Below are 23,952 nucleotides of genomic sequence, written 5' to 3'. Positions count from 1 at the left end.
ACATGATAGTTATTCAGAGATATAATGTTAGCTCTACGTGGAGGAATATGATGGAAAAATTGAAGCCTATGAATAGATACAAGAACTGTAAAATGATAATTCTGGACTCAAAACTGAGCCTTATGGGACTCGGAGCGATGGGAACTGGGGAACCATTGATGAGTACGCTTAGAGGCGGCGGGCACACACCGACGCAAGGCCTGGCCCCCCAGCCGAGCGCCAGGTAGCAGCCGTCGCCGCCGCCGCCGCCTCCGCCTCCGGATTGGTGCTCCTGGCCGCACAAGAAGCGCTCCGGCCGGAAGGCGAGCGGCTGCGGGAAGTGTGCGGCGTCCCTCTGCAGCTGCGCCACCGACACGCACACGCAGTCGCCCGGCCGCAGGCGCGCCGCCGCCGCCCCCGCCGCCGCCCCCGGCACCTCGTACGGCGCCGCCACCTGCCGGCACGCCACGCCCATCGGCGGGTACAGCCGCAGCGTCTCTGTGTGGGCACAGCAAACACCGCCGGGCCGCTCTAATTTATTACCTCCCACGCTAATTAGGTATTTACCCAGGGCAAGGGCGGCCAATGAAGCCAATCTTACATCTAGCTAGACACGTCTTGCACTAAATCTACATCTAGATCCATTCTCTACAAACTACTGTCAAGTACATGGCTGAGGGTGCTTGCCACTTTATTTTTATTTACTTATCTATTCATTTCACCTGATCTGATTAGGATAATTAGGCACTTTTACTATTACACTTTGCAAGAGTTAAGAAAATTTTTTTCATTCTGTACACACAAAAAACACTTTAAATGGTGCCCCTTTATATTAACTTGCCACTTTACAAGTCTGTAAAACAGGATACTCGGATTAATCAACCACCAGGAAGGAACCCTATATAGGTGTATGATTAGGATGAAAAAACAGGAAGAACCAGTTTCTTTAAAGTTCAAGACTAATCATTAAATCACAGTTAAAATTAATGGTTCACGCTGTACAAAAGTAAAAGTACAAAAACACTTACCTGGTGGCCGTAGGTTTGGGTGTGGTGAACAGTTATAACGGCTACACTACCCACAGTACTTCCTGCAAGTATCTTGCCGGCTGGGCTACATTTGTCTTCTTGGCGTCGTTCAATTTTACATGCTGTTGCCCAAAATCTCGCAGCTATGCCGTAAGCCGTTGCAGTATCAATCCAAGGACTTTTGTGCGAATTTTCAGGCAAAGTTTCTCCTGTTCCTCTATGTTGCTGCCTCAATCACTGCTGCCCACAGACTGTGTGAGTTCCTTTCCGCGCCTGCTTTAGGCAGCGCGCCAGTTCGCCCTTGCCACCTTTTCCACTCTCCAGAGCCACTTTCGTTTTAAACAAAAGACAGGGGTTTCACATATAAAGCACCTGATTTGCATTTTGTTGCCTATGACACAACAGCTTTAATACGGCAAGTTCAATGGCTATTCGATTATTAAGCTCCGATCATTAACTACAGTTAAAGTTTTTTTTTTATTTCCAGCAGTCAGCTTCACGTTCCATATACTTATATACGCTGTCTGTCTATTATAGTATTTGTTTATAGTTCATCTACATTTCTTATAATTTTTCCTTTGCCCTTAAAACTTTCGCATATTGGTACTATATTTCCTGTGGATGTAAAGTAAAGTGTGCTATACTGGAGTTTCAAGTTCTTTGCGTTGTATGTGAGTAATGTGTATAAAATACTTTGTAAATTTTTATTACGTTAAATAATTTTCCGATGACATTTTGTATTTTAAAATATTTGTGTGTATAAATTGTTCGTGTTGATGTAAACTTGGCTATTTAAGAAATGGTCACGCTTAGGAACAATGTAAGAAATAGGTGTTATGTAAAAGCCAGCGTGCTTTTGTTTAAAGCGAAAGTGGCTCTGGGGAGTGGAAAAGGTGAACCGGCGTGCTAGCTAAAGCAAGCGCGGGAACTAAGTCACACAGTCTGTGGGCAGCAGTGACTGACGCAACAACATAGAGGAGCAGGACCAGCTTTCCCTGCACAGTCGCACATAATGCCTCGGATGGAGACTGCAAACGGCTTACGGCATAGCTGCGAGTTTTTGGGCTACTGTATGTAAAACTGAACGGCGCGAAGATAAATGGAGCCCACACGGCAAGATACTTGCAGGACGTACTGTGGATAGTGTAGCCGTCATAATTGTTCGCCATACCCAAGCCTACGGCCACCAGATAAGTTTTTGTATATTTTTGCTTTTGTACACAGTGAAACATTAATTTAAACTGTGTTTTAATAATCATTCTTGAACTTTAAAGAAACTGGTTCACCCTGTTATTTCTTCCTAACCATACACCTGCATAGGGTTGCTACCTGGTGTTTGATTAATCTGAGTATCCCGTATTACAGTTTTGTGAAGTGGCAAGTTAATATAAAGGGCACCACTTAAAGTGTTTTTTGTGTGTAAACAATGAAAAACTTTTCTTAACTACTGCAAAATGTAATAGTAAAAGTTAGCTTACGTAAAATTCAATCAGAGTAAAGCCTAATTACTAGAATCTGTTAAATACTATACAGAGTTACTTCAAAGAATAATAGCTTTTGAAATAAATTCCAGTAAGAAAGAGCTTTTCTTGAAGTGAAATGTTCAGTATAAAAAATGTGTGCTTTAGTATCTAGGTGTTTTAGTATTTTAGTTTGTGTATTGTGGAAAGTGCTTTTGTAAAGGTCCCCCCCGGCCATATTTTAAGTTATCTACTGGACTTCCTCTCTTTCAAAAACGTTCTATATACGGCTGTAGTCCAACATTGTTTACGTGGAGTAACATCTATTTGAAGAAGCAACTTAAACAGTAGCAATAATGTAGGCAAAATTCGTATTTCTGCTTTTACGACACTTCCCTGTTTCATTGCCCTGATAGGTTGGAGACAATTAGTACTTGTTTTAAACCACAAAATGAACTTCGAACTGAGTTGACCTAGCTTCAATATCATATTATTCATACGGCGTTTCTATTTAATTGTTGGGTAAGGTCTTAGGAAACGAAGTGAATAGTGTGATTTACTTATCAGTTAGACACAGCAAACGGTCAAATCCTGTAAGAAGCGTAAATATATTGATCAGCTTTTCCTATTAACAGGACTATCCCCTCATTGTGTACCTTATTTGGAAAATAAACAAAATTTAGTAAGAGGGTTATAAGTGGCAACGTACAGACAGGGTTTTCTGTTATTTAAGTAGAAGCATACTAAATTACAATACTATTGGAAGGGTTATACCCCCACCACTTCGATATTTGCCGTAGCATTATACCAGCTTTCCAATACCTTCGTCACAGTACTTTACACTAATTCTCTGCGCTGGTCTACAGTTTCTGTGATAGATAGATAGCGATCACAGGCCCTGCACACCACGCACTGCTTCCACAAACTGGCCCCATTCATTCCTGTTTTGTGTCCGGTTCCTCCAGGCGTCTTCAGTTCCCAGGGCTGCTAGGTCCTTCGCCAGGTCGTCCATCCAGCGCTGCCTTGGTCGTCCAGTGGGGCGTTTGGTGATTGGTTTCCCCGATAGTGCCATCCTCGCCTGTCTTCCATCTGGCATACGGGCTACATGCCCCCCCCCCCCCCCATTGTATTCTTTTGCTATTTATCTTCTGTGGGATAGTTGGTTGTCCCATCAGAAGGTAGATTTCCACGTTTTTCCTCCTCCTCCATTCTCCGTTATCTAGAACTGGTACCCATATCTTCCTCATTACTCTTCTTTCAAATATTAATAGTTTTTCCCTTTCTCGCTTAGTCATGCTCCATGTTTCTGAACCGTACATTACTGCTGGGAATATCACTGTGTTATAGAATTTCTTCTTAGTATTCACTGAGATCGATTTAGAGCCAAGCGCCTCTCTGAAGGAATACATGCATTTCATTCCCATTGCTATTCTTTCCTTGATGTCCGTTTTTATGTTGTTGTCCGTGGTAAACCAAGATCCCAAGTATTTGAACTGGTCTATTCTCTTGAACCTCTTGCCATCTTCCTCAAGAAATTCTACCTCTTCCTAATTGCATGAACTCTTTTTTGCCTCTATTCACTTTGAGCCATACCTTCTGTGCATAACTGTCCATTTTCTGGTACAATTATTTCAACTCGTGCTTTGATTCACTTAGTAGTACTACGTCATCTGCATATGTGAGACAACTGAAGTTACCGTCCCTCTCTACTCCAGCCCACTCCTGTTGCCGACACTCTTTTATCACTTTCTCTAAGATGACATTGAACAGAACACATGAGCGAGCATCCCCTTGTCTGAGGCCTGTCTCAAACTCGAATGTTTCTGATGTGGCTCCTCGGAAGCGTACTGCTGCCTTTCACCCTTCCATACAAGCTTGCACCATTCTCACTAGCTTTAGGCTATTCCTGTGGTTGCTGTCATATGCACGTTGAAAATCGACAAACCGGCTGTAGATATCTTTATCTTGTTCCCAAAGTCTTTCAAACAATTGTCTTAGTGTGAAAATATGATCTATTGTCGATGAGTCTCGTCGAAAGCCAGCTTGGTACTCCTATGACGTTCTCTATGAATGGTTGCAATTTTCTGAGGATAATGACGGAGAGCACCTTATAGTAACATTCAACAAGCTGATTCCTCGTAGTTACCGCATTCCATTTTGCTTCCCTTCTTGTGTACTGGGCATATTATAGTCAATTTCCATTCTTCTGGCAGCGTCTCCTTCTCTCATATCAACTGGATCAGTTTATATATCTCTAAGTGTAAGCTCTCACCTACCTCCTTGATTAATTCTGATGTTATTCCGTTCTCCCCTGGGGATTTGTTGTTTCTGAGTCATTTGATTGCGATTTTCACGTCTTCTTCATTAACTTCCATTCTTCTTCATCTTTCCTTTTCTCTGTAGTTTTCGCAGGTAATATCTCATCTTGGTCTGGGCGATTCAGCAATTCTGAGAAGTATTCTTTCCATCTTTCTACAATTCTTTCCTTGTCATTTATCAAGCTGCCGTTTTTATCTCTAATGAAGAAAGTTAGGTTCTGAAATCCACGTCTCCTATTTCTTATGTATTGGAAGAATTGCCTTGAGTTCTTGTTGTGGCTCTCTGCCTCAACTTGTTCTAGCAAACTGGCTAGATATATTCTCCTCTCTGCTCTTAGGATTCGTTTTGTCTCCCTTCTGATGTTGATAAAATTTTCCCTTTTCTACTCATTCTCCCTGTCAGCTAGCCATATCTCTCTCATCTTCCATTTCTTTTCTGTAGCCTTCTGGCATGTCTCGTTGAACTATTTCCTCTTCTTCATTATCTTCTTTCTTCCCAATGTATCCTCCGCTGCACTTAGTACTGTGGACTTTATTTCTTTCCACCTTTCCTCCACCTCCTCTCCTGGTTCTAGGGTCTCTAGGACCTCTAAACGATCTGTGATTTCTATAGCTTATTGTTCTTTAATGGCACTTTCTCTTAGTTTCTCAACATTCAAAGCAGGTTCTAGTGTCCCCTTCTTCTTATGCATGTAGGTGAACATGAGTTTAAGCCTGCACACAATGAGGAAGTGGTCTGACGCACAGTCGGCTCCTCTATACGACATGACGTCCATGATTATATGGCTACAGCGCTGGTCCACCAAGATGTGATCTACCTGGTTGGTGGTTCTTCCATCTGGTGAACACCATGTTCCCTTATGTATTCTCTTGCGTTCGAAGTAAGTCGAACTTACACTCAGGTTCTTTGAGATAGCTAAGTTGATCATCCTCTGACCATTCTCTGTGGTCTCATCAAGCAAACTGTGCCTTCCTGTAGTTGGTATGTAGAATTATTCTTTTCCTGCTTTTGCATTAAAATCTCCCAGCACTATCCTTAAATTTCTAGTTGGTGTGCTCTCAACTGTTTTCTGTAGTTGGTCATAGAACTCTTCCTTTGCCTCATCTGTTTTATCCTCAGTTGCGGCATGAATATTGATGAATGTGATGTCCGACTCTTGGTTTCCAAGTACTATGTAGGATATTCTCTTGTTAACAGCTTAACTCCATCTGGGGTCAGTTGCCTTGCAGTAGCCATTGTCGGTCCCAAGCCCGGATAAAGGAGGAGGGATGGGCATTGGGCTAACAACCCAATCCTGTAAAAATCTCTTTGTTATGAAAAACAAACTTGCCCCGGACGTGGATGGATACAATCGAATACAAAAACTGCAAAGGACAATCGGCATACGATTTAGAAATTTTAATTTTGGATCTTGGAATGTTCAGAGCCTGTGTAGACCAGGAAACATCCAGACTATGGTCTCAGAAATAAACCGATATAAACTGGGTGGTGGTACAAGAGACAAGATGGCTAGGAGAAAGAACTCACAAAGAGGATGGATACACACTATTCTACGGCGGATGTGTAGATACACATGAATTCGGTACTGGTTTTGTAATACACAACAAAGCAGCATATTCGGTGAAGGAATTCAAAGCTGTTAACAGTTTCTATGTCTGTGCCAAAATGTTGTTTTGATTGCCATTGGCTCATGTGAGCAGAGATGAACCACAGAAGATGCAAAGTCCGGTCTCTATGGTGGCTGATGAAACTCTTTCCATCAGAAACGCTGCGGGAGCGTTCTCATTGCCCTTGCAGTGTGCACAGGAGAATTGTCACGATGGAGAAAATGCACGACAGTTAAGTTGTGTGGATTGCATGACGTCAGGAGAAATCAGTCAGCATGCACTCATTCTTAGAGGGAGACACTATTTTCTAAGCATCTTTACGTTCGTACTCTGCGTTTATAATCTGAAAAGTGCGACGTGATGCTATTGGGAAGCACACTAGAGACACTGCTGACACATGAAGCTTCATCGGATTTCCATTATGGTTGCCGCTTCACAACCAGTTGGACCTAAAGAAATGATTTCAGTGTCTATAGTGACAATATGAATACTGGCAGAACTTGTTCTACTGCTGCTACTGCCACTAATAATAGTAATAATAAGAATAAGAATAGGCCTCCAGTATCTTCTGCCAGTCGTAAAAGGCGACGAAAAGAACAAACCACTAATAGGGCTAACCCCCCCTTTTAGTGTGATTAGTTGGTTCAGGGCAGAACTAATGAAGCCTCGTACAAGCGCTGTCATGGTCGGGGACGACGCTTGAACCCTATGCCCGTCCACAATGGTAACGACACTGTTAGCCACACGGAAAATGATTTAAATCCAAATACAGGTGTTTTGCAGGATATGCTTCTTGCAACCACTCTAGAAGGAAAACATAGACAGAGGATGAGATGGTCAGATGAAGTTAACCGACACCTCATGTTCTGTTAGTACCAAGCAACAAACTTAGGAACCAACACAACTGGATATAGATCACAAGTATACACAACATTTATTACCAGATATCCAGAATTAAAATTTTTAACAGAACAACTATTAGGTGATCAGATCTGTGTAATAATCAAAAATAACAGGATACCCCAGTCAGAATTAGAAAACATCAAACAACAAGTACAACAAATACTGGAACAAAATAATGTGCAATCAGAAGAAGAAGAAAATACAGTAATGGACTCAAACATCCCAGAGCAAACAAACCAAGAACAACATGCATCAATTAAACAATCAGAGGAAAACGAAATCTTAAGACAGCCACCAGAACAAGCACAAATAGGACACAAAGTGATACACATGTTAGATATAGAAGAAAAATTTCAGCTGACATATATAGAATACAAAGACACAAATGCAGACATTAGACCATTTTTGCATAGACCACCAAATAACCCACAAGTCGAAACAACAATAACAACTATCAACACAATCATACACCACAAAATAAATGAAAATACAACTATGGAAGAGTTACAACTACTGGTTTATATAGGAGCAGTCACTACGTTAAATATACACACTAGGCAGAGATCAGAACCAACCAACACACAGAAGAAACTCACAAAACCAGCATGGCAACACAGGCTACAGAAGAGAATAGAAAAACTGAGAAAAGACATTGGACAGCTAACACAATTTATAAGAAATGAAATATCAGACAAAAAACGAAAAAGGTTAGGTAAAATCTCACAACAAGAAGGGATAGAGCAATTAGATGAAAAGAAGCAGAAATTACAAGTATTGGCCAAACGACTTAGAACATACAAAAAAGTGAAAATAGAAGGAAACAAAACCAAACATTCAACACAAACCAAAAGAAATTTTACCAGACAATAGATAACACACAAATTAAAATAGACATTCCACCAAACATAACAGACATGGAACACTTTTGGAGAAACATATGGTCAAACCCGGTACCACATAACTGACATGCACGGTGGATACAAGCAGAAACAGGCACATACAAGATCATACCACAAATGCCTGAAGTGATAATTTTCCAACATGAAGTCACCCGAGCAATTAATTCTATGCACAATTGGAAAGCCCCTGGAAAAGATAAACTAGAAAATTTCTGGCTAAAGAAGTTCACCTCAACACATTCACATCTAACTAAATTATTTAACACTTACATTGCAGATCCATACACAGTCCCTGATACACTTCCACAAGGAATAACTTATCTGAAACCTAAACATCAAGCAGACACAGCGAACCCAGGAAAATATCGCCCCATAACATGCCTACTAACAATATACAAAATATTATCTTTAGTCACTACGAAATTAATGACACATACAACACAAAATTATAAATGAAGAACTGAAAGGCTGCTGCAAAGGAGCACAAGGACGTAAAGACCTACTGATAATAGATGCAGACGTGACATATCAAGCTAAAACTAAACAAAGGTCGCTACACTACGCATACATTGATTACCAAAAAGCTTTTGATAATGTACCCCACTGATGGTTACTACAAATATTGGGAATATACAAAGTAGATCCTAGATTGATACAGTTCCCAAACGTAGTAACGAAAAATTGGAAAACCACACTCAATATCCAAACAAATTCAAATAATATCACATCACAGCCAATACAGATTAAGCGTGGAATATACGAAGGAGACTCATTAAGTCCTTTCTGGTTCTGCTTTGCTCTGAACCCACTATCCAACATGCTAAATAATACAAAGTATTGATATAATATTACTGGAACATACTAACACAAAATCACACATTTACTATACATGGACGATCTAAAACTACTGGCAGCAACAAATCAACAACTCAGCCAATTACTAAAGATAACAGAAGTATTCAGCAATGATATAAATATGGCTTTTGGAACAGACAAATGTAAGAAAAATAGCATAGTCAAGGGAAAACACACTAAACAAGAAGGTTACATATTGGATAACCACAGCGACTGCATAGAAGCGATGGAAAAAACATATGCCTATAAATATCTAGGATACAGACAAAAATTAGGAATAGATAATACAAATATCAAAGAAGAACTAAAAGAAAAATATAGACAAAGACTAACAAAAATACTGAAAACAGAATTGACAGCAAGAAACAAGACAAAAGCTATAAATACTTATGCTATACCAATATTGACCTACTCATTTGGAGTAGTGAAATGGAGTAACACAGACCTAGAAGCACTCAATACACTTACACGATCATAATGCCACAAATATAGAATACATGACATACATTCAGCAACAGAAATATTCACATCAAGCAGAACGGATAGAGGAAGGGGATTTATCGACATAAAAAACCTGCATTATGGACAGGTAGACAATTTAAAAAAATTCTTTACAGAACGAGCAGAAACTAGCAAAATACACAAAGCAATCACTCATATAAGTACATCGGCTACACCACTGCAATTTCATAACCACTTCTACAACCCTCTAGATCACATAACATCAACAGATACGAAAAGTAAATTGGAAAAAGAAAACACTACATGGCAAGCACCCGTATCATCTAACAAAGCCACACATCGATCAAGACGCATCCAACACATGGCTAAGAAAAGGCAATATATACAGTGAGATGGAAGGATTCATGATTGCAATACAGGATCAAACGATAAATACCAGATATTACAGCAAGCATATTATTAAAGATCCCAATACCATAACAGATAAATGCAGACTTTGCAAACAACAAATAGAAACAGTAGATCACATCACAAGCGGATATACAATACTAGCAAATACAGAATACCCCAGAAGACATGACAATGTAGCAAAACTAATACATCAACAGCTTGCCTTACAACAGAAACTTATAAAACAACATATTCCCACATACAAGTATGCACCACAAAATGTACTGGAGAATGATGAATACAAATTATACTGGAACAGAACCATTATAACAGATAAAGCAACACCTCATAATAAACCTGACATCATACTCACCAATAAAAAGAAGAAATTAACACAACTAATCGAAATATCCATACCCAATACAACAAATATACAAAAGAAAACAGGAGAAAAATTGAAAAATACATGCAACTGGCTGAGGAAGTCAAGGACATGTGGCATCAGGATTAATTTGATATTATACCAATTATTCTATCAACTACAGGAGTCATACCACACAATATCCACCAGTACATCAATGCAATACAGCTACACCCAAACGTATATATACAACTACAGAAATCTGTAGTTATTGGTACATGTTCAATTACCCAAAAGTTCGTAAATGCAATGTAACATATACAGTACAGTTAAAAGGAAATCACGCTTGATCAAGGTCCGCGTCACTTTCCTTTTTAACCAGACATAACCTCTGAGAAAGGAAAGAAATAATAATAATAATGATACTGCCAGATATGAAAACGATTTGCATGAGTAGGTATACCAAATCTATGTTTTATGTTAAAGGAGTTCCGGGAGCAGGAAATTCAAGGAGACTAGGAGACTGCTCTAAGTAATAACACTAGGAAATGAGAAAGATCTGGTTGAAAAGAAAGATGTACAAGGGTAACGATTGTACACGGGGACAATGGTAATTATTACTGCTGTTTCAGTAGATACGTCATTGACTGTTGTCTGAAGCTGCAGATGTTATTCAGTTCTCTAACATAATGAGGGAAGTTACTCCAGAGTCGGATTCCCGCTACTTAGAAGAACTTGGAGAAAGTGGCTAAATGATGGAGAGGGACAGAAAGGATTCTGCTCTGATAGTAACCAGTGTCTCTGCCGTGTTGTTCAGGCAAGAGCATTAAGATCGAAGAGACATATGAGGGGCGAAGTGCTTTGATAATAAGACAGTACAGAAGACAGAGTCCATGGAAATCTTTACACTTGTATGTACGCAGCCAGGATAGCAGTGCATATTATGGTTAAGTATGATCAAAGAATCCAACAGCACGGATGTAAGAAACACAGGCATTCACAACCAGTTGCAGGAGTCGTGATCTCTACGGACAAAAGCCTTACTAATTAGAAATGTAAGTGTTTATAAAGTTTCTTTTTTGAGTTAAAATGAGATGAGCTTTGTATATTTTTGTATGGCGCTGAAAGATGCTGATGCTATCTTGCGCAATGCAGTTACTTGGTCAGTCTAATTTAGATTTTCAACTGTTATTCATTCTAGACGTTTTGCTGAAGGAGAGGAGTTGATGTTTGTCACATTTAGGGTTAAAGATGATAAAAATTCCCGATACTTCAGGCTAATAAGCCTAGGATGAGCAACCAGTACCGCTTTGGATTTGGGGGAGTTGAGCTTCAACGTTCTATCCTGAGCCCGTTTTGATAGTACATCTAGGCCGGTATTGAGATTCTCGATAACTATCTTAGAGTTTATTTGTTTTGCACTTAGATACAACTGGAAGTCAGTGGCGAACATGTAATATTGGCAGCAGGACAAATTGTACAGTGAAAATAGTACCGGACCTAATACCGAACACTGTGGGGCCCCTGATATCACGTGTCTCCATTGCGACTTTGTGGCGATGCACATGACGCATGGCTGACGAGACGCTAGGTGAGAGCGAAACCACTCCACAGTGGTGCCAATTCCCCCCCAGCGATGTGACGAGTCCTCATCGCTTCCATCCCTCGACACGTCTCCGTTGTTATACAGTGCCACAGGTGGACGTACCGGCTAACAGGTAGGTGGTCATAATGTTCTGGGTGATCAGTGTATGCCACCACTATATTACGTATTGTAGAAATTTGAGACAGCCAGATATTTGTATGAGTTAGCTGATTACAAGTGTGATTTACTGATATGATAAGTACAGGGCTATTACAAATGATTGAAGCGAATTCATAAATTCACTGTAGCTCCATTCATTGACATATGGTCACGACACACTACAGATACGTAGAAAAACTCATAAAGTTTTGTTCGGCTGAAGCCGCACTTCAGGTTTCTGCCGCCAGAGCGCTCGAGAGCACAGTGAGACAAAATGGCGACATGAGCCGAGAAAGCGTATCTCGTGCTTGAAATGCACTCACATCAGTCAGTCATAACAGTGCAACGACACTTCAGGACGAAGTTCAACAAAGATCCACCAACTGCTAACTCCATTCGGCGATGCTATGCGCAGTTTAAAGCTTCTGGATGCCTTTGTAAGGGGAAATCAGCGGGTCGGCCTGCAGTGAGCGAAGAAACGGTTGAACGCGTGCGGGCAAGTTTCACGCGTAGCCCGCGGAAGTCGACGAATAAAGCAAGCAGGGAGCTAAACGTACCACAGTCGACGGTTTGGAAAATCTTACGGAAAAGGCTAAAGCAGAAGCCTTACCGTTTACAATTGCTACAAGCCCTGACACCCGATGACAAAGTCAAACGCTTTGAATTTTCGGCGCGGTTGCAACAGCTCATGGAACAGAATGCGTTCAGTGCGAAACTTGTTTTCAGTGATGAAGCAACATTTTTTCATAATGGTGAAGTGAACAGACACAATGTGCGAATCTGGGCGGTAGAGAATCCTCACGCATTCGTGCAGTAAATTTGCAATTCTCCAAAAGGTAACGTGTTTTGTGCAATCTCACGGTTTAAAGTTTACGGCCTCTTTTTCTTCTGTGAAAAAGACGTTACAGGACACGTGTATCTGGACATCCTGGAAAATTGGCTCATGCCACAACTCGAGACCGACAGCGCCGACTTCATCTTTCAACAGGATGGTGCTCCACCGCACTTCCATCATGATGTTCGGCATTTCTTAAACAGGAGATTGGAAAACCGATGGATCGGTCGTGGTGGAGATCATGATCAGCAATTCATGTCATGGCATCCACACTCTCCCAACTTAACCCCATGCGATTCCTTTTTGTGGGGTTATGTGAAAGATTCAGTGTTTAAACCTCCTCTACCAAGAAATGTGCCAGAACTGCGAGCTCGCATCAACGATGCTTTCGAACTCATTGATGGGGACATGCTGCGCCGAGTGTGGGAGGAACTTGATTATCGGATTGATGTCTGCCGAATCACTAAAGGGGCACATATCGAACATTTGTGAATGCCTAAAAAAACTTTTTGAGTATTTGTATGTGTGTGCAAAGCATTGTGAAATTATCTCAAATAGTAAAGTTGTTGTAGAGTTGTGAAATCGCTTCAATCATTTGTAATAACTCTGTACATTGGGGAACATAATTAAATGATCACTCTGTGATGATCTCCCACTGCGACGTACAAGCTTCAGATTTGGCTCAAAGATGACTATGATGTACCCATGCAATGGTGCAAAAGCCTGGAGCCCTCCGGCGTCATCTTTGGGCTCGGCGACGCTCCAAACAGCAAGGTGTCGACACATGGGGGAAACAACTCCAAGGGCTCGGCAGTTGTATGTGAGCTGCACGGTGGATTAATGATGTCATATTTGCAACAAATTTCATCACAGCGCTTCCTATTGCCACCGTGGACGTAATCACACGATGGAAAGCTAGTCGCTGTCACTGTAGCCCATTAATTACCTCTTGTTTTGAAGCCTCTGCGATGGAGATCAGAACCGCGACACCTAGCGTTCAATATGCGCAGTTTTCTTACAGTTGGCTGCGAAAAGCATTTCACACACATCGACAGGATAAGGCGTCAGGGGTTGGAGTAAAATGACGTCTATAAAACTATCCATTTTTGTTGGGCTTCGGCTCCCTCACATTTCACGGCGGAAACCACTATCTGCAGTGCGATGAACAACAGGTGGACGTTGTTGATACCTTTTGACATTAGTGACAAACCGGTCCAACCTCCACCCCATAAGCGATTCAGCCTTTCTGTAACGACATCGAGGGCCTGCAACCCCATTGGACGTGATCGCACTACTTTTGAGGGTAGCGTGACAGAAATTCTAGCTGTTATGTAGATGCTAGAACCAGCTGGGAACATTCGTAGTTATTCGACGATATGTGAACGCGATCCGAAGCAGCAACGGGTTTATATGTTTCTTCAGCCCTTCCGTTTCGACGCGAAAGTCGGGGAAGTGGCGTCAAATCGAAAGACTTGCACCCGGCGAACGATGTACCCGGGGGGGGGGGGGGGGGGGGGGGGGCTAGTCACACGTCAAAAAAATAAAAGCCCTTCCGTTACGCGCTGCGCTGTGGCGTGTTACAGAGGACTGCGACACTGACAAATGTGTGAATAAAACGGCGAAGGGTCCCTCTGAGACCGCGCAGTTCGGCTACGTCCCTCAGTGCCACCCACCCATCTTTTTTGAGCACACTGAAAATGTATCTCTACCGTGATGAAGCACTACGTGCCTGTAGGCAAGGAACTCTATTGCTCTAGCTCAGGGCTTAACTACTGGCCGGTTTTGAGCGCGAGTACTCGCGTCTGCTCAGGCACGTGCTCGCCAGCAGGTGCAAGGTCGCGGAGTAGGGAGGGTGGGGAGGGAGGGGAAATGCGCGCGCACGTATGAATAGGACCGCAGCGTGCCTATTGAATTCGCGCCGACTGTGTAACGTTTAAAGTACTACGATCAGCTCTAACAGTCACTTCGCAGGTTAAGAATCATGTCAAGTCGCCGTTGTGTAACCCCAACCATGTTTTCGCAGTTCAACCCCCATTGGCAGGAATTGTATCTGTTTACAGTAAAAGATGGTGTTGCAAAATGTTTAGTACGTCACAAAACGCTGAATTCTTTTAGGAAATTTAATTTGCAGCGACATTATATGTCGTACCACGTGAAAGACTACGGAAGTGGAAAATGTGATGGACCAGATCGTGCACAGGAAGTTATTAAACTTAAAAGGAAGCTGTCCGTTCTGGACGACGAAGAAAAATCAACTGAGGCAGCTCTCAGAGTGAGTTACAAAATTGCTTTGCTTTTAGCAAAATCGCTGCGCCCCTTCACTGATGGCGATTTAATAAATGAATGTTTGGTAGTTGCAGCGGAACAATTGTGTCCATCTCAAGTTGAACAGTTTCGGATTGTGCCATTATCTAACATGACCATTATGCGTCGCATAAGGACATGGCAGACGACGTCCAGAGCCAGCTTGCAAATATCTGCAAAGATTTTATGGCGTATTCTCTAGCTCTGGACGAAAGTGTTGATATCACTGGAACAGCGCAGCTTGCCATATTTATTAGAGGTGTTAATAGAGATCTTCAGGTGAGGGAGGAACTCCTCGATGTAGTAGCCATGAAGAACACTACAACCGGAGGTGATATTTTAAGTAGTGTTGAAGAAAGTGTTGAAAATATAGGATTGTCGTGGAATTCTTTAGTTTCAGTGTCTACAGACGGTGCACCAGCGATGACAGAGAAAAAATCAGGTTTCGTTGCGCTGTTGAAGGAGAAAATGAAAAAACTGACTGTGCCGAATGAAATAAGGGGCGTTCACTATGTGATCCACCAGGAAAACTTATGTGCAAAGAGTATCACTCTAAAAAATGTGATGAGTATTGTTGTTCGTACAATCAATTATATAAGGAAGTATGGGCTACAACACAGCCAATTTAAAAGCTTTCTTGAGGACGTAGAAAGCCAGTATGGTAGCCTGCCTTATTACAGCGAGGTCCGCTGGCTTAGTCGTGGCGAATTATTAAATCGATTTTTTTCCCTATTAGATGAGATAAATATGTTCATGGAAATAAATAGCATGTGTGTTCCTGAATTGAAAGAGCCTTCATGAAAATGTGATCTCGCGTTCTTAGCAGATTTAACTAGCCACCTGAATGCTTTGAACATTTCACTGCAAGGTAAAAATCTGCTAATTACTCATTTCATAGATCGAATACGAGCTTTTAAAATGAAATTGACACTTTGGGTGAGTCAGCTGGAAACAGGAAATCTAGCTCATGTTCCTAAACTATCATCCATGCAAGATGATCACAAAGACTGTGAAAGTTATTCACATAGTTTAGTTGCCCTTAAGGAAGAATTTGATCAACGCTTTCAAGATCTGACAGCACTAGACAGTGATTTTGATCTGTTCTCCTCTCCATATTCAGCGAATATTGAAGAGATTCGTCCTGAACTGCAACTAGAACTTATTGATCTGCAGTGTGACAGAGAATACAGAGACAAATTTCAGAAGAAGAAAAACATTTTTAATTCTGCAGACAGTTGCCCTTAAGGAAGAATTTGATCAACGCTTTCAAGATCTGACAGCACTAGACAGTGATTTTGATCTGTTCTCCTCTCCATATTCAGCGAATATTGAAGAGTTTCGTCCTGAGCTGCAGCTAGAACTTATTGACCTGCAGTGTGACAGAGAATACAGAGACAAATTTCAGAAGAGGAAAAACATTTTGGAATTCTGCAGACACTTCCCTCAGGATAGATTTCCTCGTCTGCACAAACTGGCGGCCACAATAATATCAATGTTCGGTTCCACGTATGTTTGTGAACAACTGTTCTCTGGAATGAAATGTAACAGTACGCGCCTGAGAAACGCATTGTCTGATCGAAATTTAAACTGCACGCTGCGCCTACAGTGCACAAGAACAATTACCCCGAAAATAGACGCAATTGTAAAGGGCAAAAAGTACAAGATAACCGAGAATCCCACACTTCAGTGACACCTTTTATTGTGTAACAGTTCAGAAATTAATACGAATGTAGAGGCATACACTAAGCTAATAAAATTATGTGGCATGTGTACATTCTCCTTTATTTGTTTCATTTGTCGCAGTAATAATTCGTGAGTGATATCCCTGCAGGTGGCCGCGGATTTACATTGACTGGCGGCAGCTGTTGTGTGCCCCACGTGACTCTCCCCACTCTCCGCTCTGCTCCGGTAGTGGGGGTAGCGTGCTCGCGCTGCTCCGTGCTCGCGCCTGGCTGCTCACAGCTTGCTCCGCGAGCACGTATGTTGTAAAGCCCCTGCTCTAGCTCCTGCCAGCGGTCGTGGAGAGTCGGAAGTGTCTATGGATTCCCTGCTTGCATCCATCTATGAATTCGTCACAGGTTTTCTCTGCAGATGTACGTTTTCAGAATGCTCAATGTAGGTGTGATGGTGGCATCGAGGGTGTTACTGAATTAGAGACTCAGAGGGGTGCTCTGATATTTAAACGTCGCACACCCCAGTCAACACGCCACAGGAGGGCCCGAAATACACTCCTGGAAATGGAAAAAAGAACACATTGACACCGGTGTGTCAGACCCACCATACTTGCTCCGGACACTGCGAGAGGGTTGTACAAGCAATGATCACACGCACGGCACAGCGGACACACCAGGAACCGCGGTGTTGGCCGTCGAATGGCGCTAGCTGCGCAGCATTTGTGCACCGCCGCCGTCAGTGTCAGCCAGTTTGCCGTGGCATACGGAGCTCCATCGCAGTCTTTAACACTGGTAGCATGCCGCGACAGCGTGGACGTGAACCGTATGTGCAGTTGACGGACTTTGAGCGAGGGCGTATAGTGGGCATGCGGGAGGCCGGGTGGACGTACCGCCGAATTGCTCAACACGTGGGGCGTGAGGTCTCCACAGTACATCGATGTTGTCGCCAGTGGTCGGCGGAAGGTGCACGTGCCCGTCGACCTGGGACCGGACCGCAGCGACGCACGGATGCACGCCAAGACCGTAGGATCCTACGCAGTGCCGTAGGGGACTGCACCGCCACTTCCCAGCAAATTAGGGACACTGTTGCTCCTGGGGTATCGGCGAGGACCATTCGCAACCGTCTCCATGAAGCTGGGTTACGGTCCCGCACACCGTTAGGCCGTCTTCCGCTCACGCCCCAACATCGTGCAGCCCGCCTCCAGTGGTGTCGCGACAGGCGTGAATGGAGGGACGAATGGAGACGTGTCGTCTTCAGCGATGAGAGTCGCTTCTGCCTTGGTGCCAATGATGGTCGTATGCGTGTTTGGCGCCGTGCAGGTGAGCGCCACAATCAAGACTGCGTACGACCGAGGCACACAGTGCCAACACCCGGCATCATGGTGTGGGGAGCGATCTCCTACACTGGCCGTACACCACTGGTGATCGTCGAGGGGACACTGAATAGTGCACAGTACATCCAAACCGTCATCGAACCCATCGTTCTACCATTCCTAGACCGGCAAGGGAACTTGCTGTTCCAACAGGACAATGCACGTCCGCATGTATCCCGTGCCACCCAACGTGCTCTAGAAGGTGTAAGTCAACTACCCTGGCCAGCAAGATCTCCCGATCTGTCCCCCATTGAGCATGTTTGGGACTGGATGAAGCGTCGTCTCACGCGGTCTGCACGTCCAGCACGAACGATGGTCCAACTGAGGCGCCAGGTGGAAATGGCATGGCAAGCTGTTCCACAGGACTACATCCAGCATCTCTACGATCGTCTCCATGGGAGAATAGCAGCCTGCATTGCTGCAAAAGGTGGATATACACTGTACTAGTGCCGACATTGTGCATGCTCTGTTGCCTGTGTCTATGTGCCTCTGGTTCTGTCAGTGTGATCATGTGATGTATCTGACCCCAGGAATGTGTCAATAAAGTTTCCCCTTCCTGGGACAATGAATTCACGGTGTTCTTATTTCAATTTCCAGGAGTGTAGCTGTGAAGAAGTATAAGCGCCGTTGTCTGTTGTGGATGACTTTCTCATCTCTTCGAATGGTTTCTTACGGTCCCCTCTGGTTCCAACCAGTACACCAGAGAAAAAGTTGTTGTCAAGCCACACTCCGAAGGAGTTTTATCACTTTCATGGGGATTGCACGCCCACGATGTCCCAGAAGGGGTTGAATAGTGCGAGGGGTGTCAGCAGTGTCAAAGATGGTCAAGAACGTCACCCTGCTGGTCGTCGCACAGCAAACTGTCGTTTTCGACCGCGAAATGTGTACGAATCAGAGACCTATGGAAGGGGGTGGTTTTATTGATACCACTTATGCCACCCCGTGAGGCCTTTACGTGTCGACTGTGAGTTTCTGTGTGTCTGAAATGTTTTCCGCGACCACTCAGAAAACGTCGACGTTCGTCAGCATTGTGAAAATCGATGCCAATGCGACATCACTGACCCGCCTTACCGTTAACATGAGCATCCGAGCTCTTTATTTCGCGTTTTTCGACGCCTTGGTGTTTCAAGCGTCGCGGAGGCCGAGGGTGACGTCACAGGTAATGCTTTTGAGGAAGAATGCCGTAGGCAAGTTTGAGTCAAATCTGATATTTCTTCCTTGCAATGGGAGACAATGATGGGGCATTAGAAAAAGTGATCTTTTAATTATGTTGCGCATTGTATAAGAAAATACGTTTTAGCGTTCTGTGAAGGAGTAGTACAACGTATTGATGCGTACACTGGGGCAACGACACGTCTTTACTGGTGAGCAGATGGAACTCCCGCTATGAGCGAGTGAGGTGGAAATTTCACCAAGTTATACATACAAACATTTAATGCTAACAACTCAGCGTGCAAAACTAGATATTATTGGGCTCTATGCTTCCAATCCTTACTTAAAATTAAAAATGTGCAGATTATTTGTGTCTTAGGTTAGCAAACGAATATTCTTGCTAGCGTAATATTTTCTGAGGAACTATTCATTTTAAATATATGCTGTTAGATGTCAGTTTGATCAGCGCTGGAGCGCGATTAATTACGAAAATCTTTCTTTAAATGTTTAAAGAGTGGTAAAAAATTTTGATTGAATTACTATGTACAGGGCTATTACAAATGATTGAAGCGATTTCATAAATTCACTGTAGCTCCATTCATTGACATATGGTCACGACACACTACAGATACGTAGAACAACTCATAAAGTTTTGTTCGGCTGAAGCCGCACTTCAGGTTTCTGCTGTCAGAGCGCTCGAGAGCGCAGTGAGACAAAATGGCGACAGGAGCCGAGAAAGCGTATGTCGTGCTTGAAATGCACTCACATCAGTCAGTCATAACAGTGCAACGACACTTCAGGATGAATTTCAACAAAGATCCACCAACTGCTAACTCCATTCGGCGATGGTATGCGCAGTTTAAAGCTTCTGGATGTCTCTGTAAGGGGAAATCAACGGGTCGGCCTGCAGTGAGCGAAGAAACGGTTGAACGCGTGCGGGCAAGTTTCACGCGTAGCCCGCGGAAAACTGGCTCATACCAGAACTGGAGACCGACAGCGCCGACTTCATCTTTCAAAAGGATGGTGCTCCACCGCACTTCCATCATGATGTTGGGCATTTCTTAAACAGGAGATTGGAAAACCGATGGATCGTTCGTGGTGGAGATCATGATCAGCAATTCATGTCATGGCCTCCACGCTCTCCCGCCTTAAACCCATGAGATTTATTTCCGTGGGGTTATGTGAAAGATTCAGTAGTTAACCTCCTCTACCAAGAAACGTGCCAGAACTGCGAGCTCGCATCAACGATGCTTTCTAACGTTTCCGGCCGCGGTGGTCTCGCGGTTCTAGGCGCGCAGTCCGGAACCGCGCGACTGCTACGGTCGCAGGTTCGAATCCTGCCTCGGGCATGGATGTGTGTGATGTCCTTAGGTTAGTTAGGTTTAAGTAGTTCTAAGTTCTAGGGGACTGATGACCACAGCTGTTAAGTCCCATAGTGCTCAGAGCCATTTGAACCATTTTTGATGCTTTCGAACTCATTGATGGGGACATGCTGCGCCGAGTGTGGGAGGAATTTGATTATCGGCTTGATGTCTGCAGAATCACTAAAGGGGTACATATCGAACATTTGTGAATGCCTAAAAAAACTTTTTGAGTTTTTGTATGTGTGTGGAAAGCATCGTGAAAATATCTCAAATAATAAAGTTATTGTAGAGCTGTGAAATCGCTTCAATCATTTGTAATAACCCTGTATTGTGCGACACTAGCACTGAATGGCATGATAGGGAAGTGACGATGGCGGCAGCCAACAGGTAGCGGGCTGAGAGAGGCACAGTGGGAGGCAGTGCAAAGTTAGCCGGCCTGAAAGGGTGAGGAGTAGCTCTGTCTCCAGGGCGCGAGCCTGCAGCGTTTGCACGAGTCGATTTCTGAATTGCAACTGGCCGTATACGCCAAATGTTGGGACTTCGCGACTTCAGTCCACATCTTCACAGTATTTTTTTCGTGAGTGAGACCATAGAGCATATTTAAGGTTTTCATATAAAAGTACGTTGATCTTAGAAGACTCTTGTGTCGCTTGGCTCATTTCATGTAAGAAAACCCAGCTACACTCATTCATTAATATTGCAGTTAACAAGTCTGGAAAGAGCTCACCAACGCGTAGCCTGTTGAAAATAGGAACTGTTTGGCAGTTGTGTGCGATCGGTCCCTAAACTCCAACTAACGGGCCAGAATCAGTTCAGGTAAATCGGGTCGTGCATTAATATTCCCCTCCTAAGACTTATTTACGATAACATAGGGGCTATTAGTCAGACTCAGACTGTTGCTGAAACATTTGGCACTACACTATTTTAGGATGGTTTTCTCAACTATGATCAGTCCACAAGTGGTTTAGACTTCCCATCACCGAAAACCGAAGAAAATAAGGAAATAAGATGCAAAGTAGAAGTGCAAAGCAGGAGCGTCACTGAATGAGCGGTGTTATTCAGGCCTATGCTGAAAATACGGAAATTGTCAACAATAACAATAACGGGATCTGAGGCTGTATAATACGCATACGAACGTAGGGATCTATTTGAAGTCCTCCTAAGAGCCGACACTTATGAACGAGGCTACGCGGAAACACCAAGAGAGATCCTTCCGTGAATGAATCAAAGTCATAATCCCTCGTTATCACGGGGATTAAGAAGGGGCCACAGGGACTTGCTGCGTGGTCCTATGAAAGATTATAGTTTTGAAATAGTAATTTATATCGAGGACATAAAAGTGTCATTTTGACTTTGGACCACGTGAAATTCCTCGGAATAAGTATTTTCCCGGATCAAACTGATTTTTATTTGAACAACCTTGGCATCCGTACATGTTTGTATAAACCACGCCGCCGACTGACACATGGCGTGCAGGAAAATGGAAACTTGGAACAGTTTTTAGCATCACTTTATACGATAATTCCATGAAGCAAAATAGGGGCTAAAACAGTCACCGTTACACATAAAAATCATCCCGATCCAGGTAGGAATAGCCGGCCGAAGTGGCCGTGCGGTTAAAGGCGCTGCAGTCTGGAACCGCAAGACCGCTACGGTCGCAGGTTCGAATCCTGCCTCGGGCATGGATGTTTGTGATGTCCTTAGGTTAGTTAGGTTTAACTAGTTCTAAGTTCTAGGGGACTAATGACCTCACCAGTTGAGTCCCATAGTGCTCAGAGCCATTTGAACCAGGTAGGAAAACGCCTTTCAATGAATATGAGACAGCAAATACTGGTAGAAACGAAGAAAGGATTTGCTGTTATTACAGTAAACTAGTCAACCAAAAATTTGGAACTTCATGTTGGACAGGATCCCTTTTACCTAGCAGTACTGTGCAGACATGAGGTCCGAAATTCCCACTAACTAGACTTACGTAAAGCCTGAATGAAAATCTCACATCCAGTACAAGACATGTTGTTCGGAGATGATTACATCAGGTGTGCCGCTCTATCGATGAATGACACGTTTAAAAGATAACGTACAGTATTCGACGTAGTATTTCGTGCTGGAGCGTTTGCAGCGTATCACTAAACACAAACGATAAACAGATGCCTGCGGATGGTGATCCTTACACCTCAACTGAGTCACACCGCTACATATGTTAATTGTAATTTTATTTTAGATTCACGTTACAGTGTGCAGAAACGTTCTACCTGTTTTAAAGAAGCAAGAAAATAAGAAGTCAATAGTAATTACAAGGGATTAAGTTTACAGTGTCCTTCATAGAAACGTAGGCTAAAATGGCTGCAATGTGAAACGTATATGTGCTAAATGCCTGCCACACGTGGGAAGGAGAGCGATCCCGGATTAGCATGCAGTGAACAAGGGAAGCCATCGTTGTGTATGCTTTATAGTCGTATTGTGTTGAATGAATTATATTTATAATAATAGCATTCTCTAATGTTAGCTTGATGTGTTGAAAGGTAGCTGTCCTTATGATAAGCAGCAACGTTCAATATGTTTTCTTAATAATAAGCAGAAGAGAACCACATGATTAAGAGTTTTCTGTGGCAGTTATAGCTACGTGTAAGTGTTATCCGGTGTTAAATTTCATCTTTTCCAATGAAGCAGCTCTTGTCAGCCTGTCTTAACTGAGGTATATGCTCCTTAGAGACTTTAATTCTTTATTCGGATAAGATTTTTTGACTATTGAGTTATGTGACAGGGTTTCTTTTTTTTCTCATATTGTAAGCATTTTTTAATTCACTGCTACTGGCAAAACTCTTTAAATAATTGATAGATATTTTGCCTAAAGTTGTCTTGATGAAAGGTTATTTGCTGAACAGTTTTCTCAAGGGATTCATATAAGTGAAGGCTTAAGTGTTTTAAATCACTTTGGCTTGTTATCAGACTCATATTACTTTAAGTTGTGGGTCAATGTAAGGCGGCATTGGCATGTTGAAATGGGTTAATGTTAGATTTAATAAAAGTTTAAATAAATGTTTTACATTAAGTATGACAAACAAGCTCATTCAATCACTCCACCCATTTAATCGTGATAGCCTAGTTCCCTTCAACACTAGGCGACAAACAGTTATTTCGGAAAAGACTCCTACCAATTGAGTTTGTTAGCTTCTGGTTTTTATTGAGATCATCACTTTTTGTGACAACCGTCTTGGGAGCTGAAGTGGTAGGAAAAGAAACA

At 42.8% G+C, this 23,952-nt stretch overlaps 1 protein-coding gene across 1 annotated transcript in view; it reads right to left on the bottom strand.

Annotated features, from left to right (window-relative positions):
• The window catches only part of LOC126141634 (cytochrome P450 6a2-like), a 141,134-nt gene that overhangs the window by 17,720 nt on the left and 99,462 nt on the right, over positions 1-23,952 (bottom strand). Inside the window, exons 5-6 of the mRNA XM_049915272.1 lie at positions 434-477; positions 190-340 (exon numbers count right to left, since the gene is read on the bottom strand). Of these exons, the coding sequence (XP_049771229.1) occupies positions 190-340; positions 434-477 (195 nt within the window). The remainder of the gene's footprint in view (positions 1-189; positions 341-433; positions 478-23,952) is intronic.

Source organism: Schistocerca cancellata, unplaced genomic scaffold, assembly GCF_023864275.1.
Source record: "Schistocerca cancellata isolate TAMUIC-IGC-003103 unplaced genomic scaffold, iqSchCanc2.1 HiC_scaffold_732, whole genome shotgun sequence".
In the NCBI taxonomy this organism is placed as follows: Eukaryota; Metazoa; Arthropoda; class Insecta; order Orthoptera; family Acrididae; genus Schistocerca; species Schistocerca cancellata.
The sequence above is the reverse complement of the archived record's forward strand: the minus strand, read 5'-3'. Positions and strand labels throughout refer to the sequence as shown.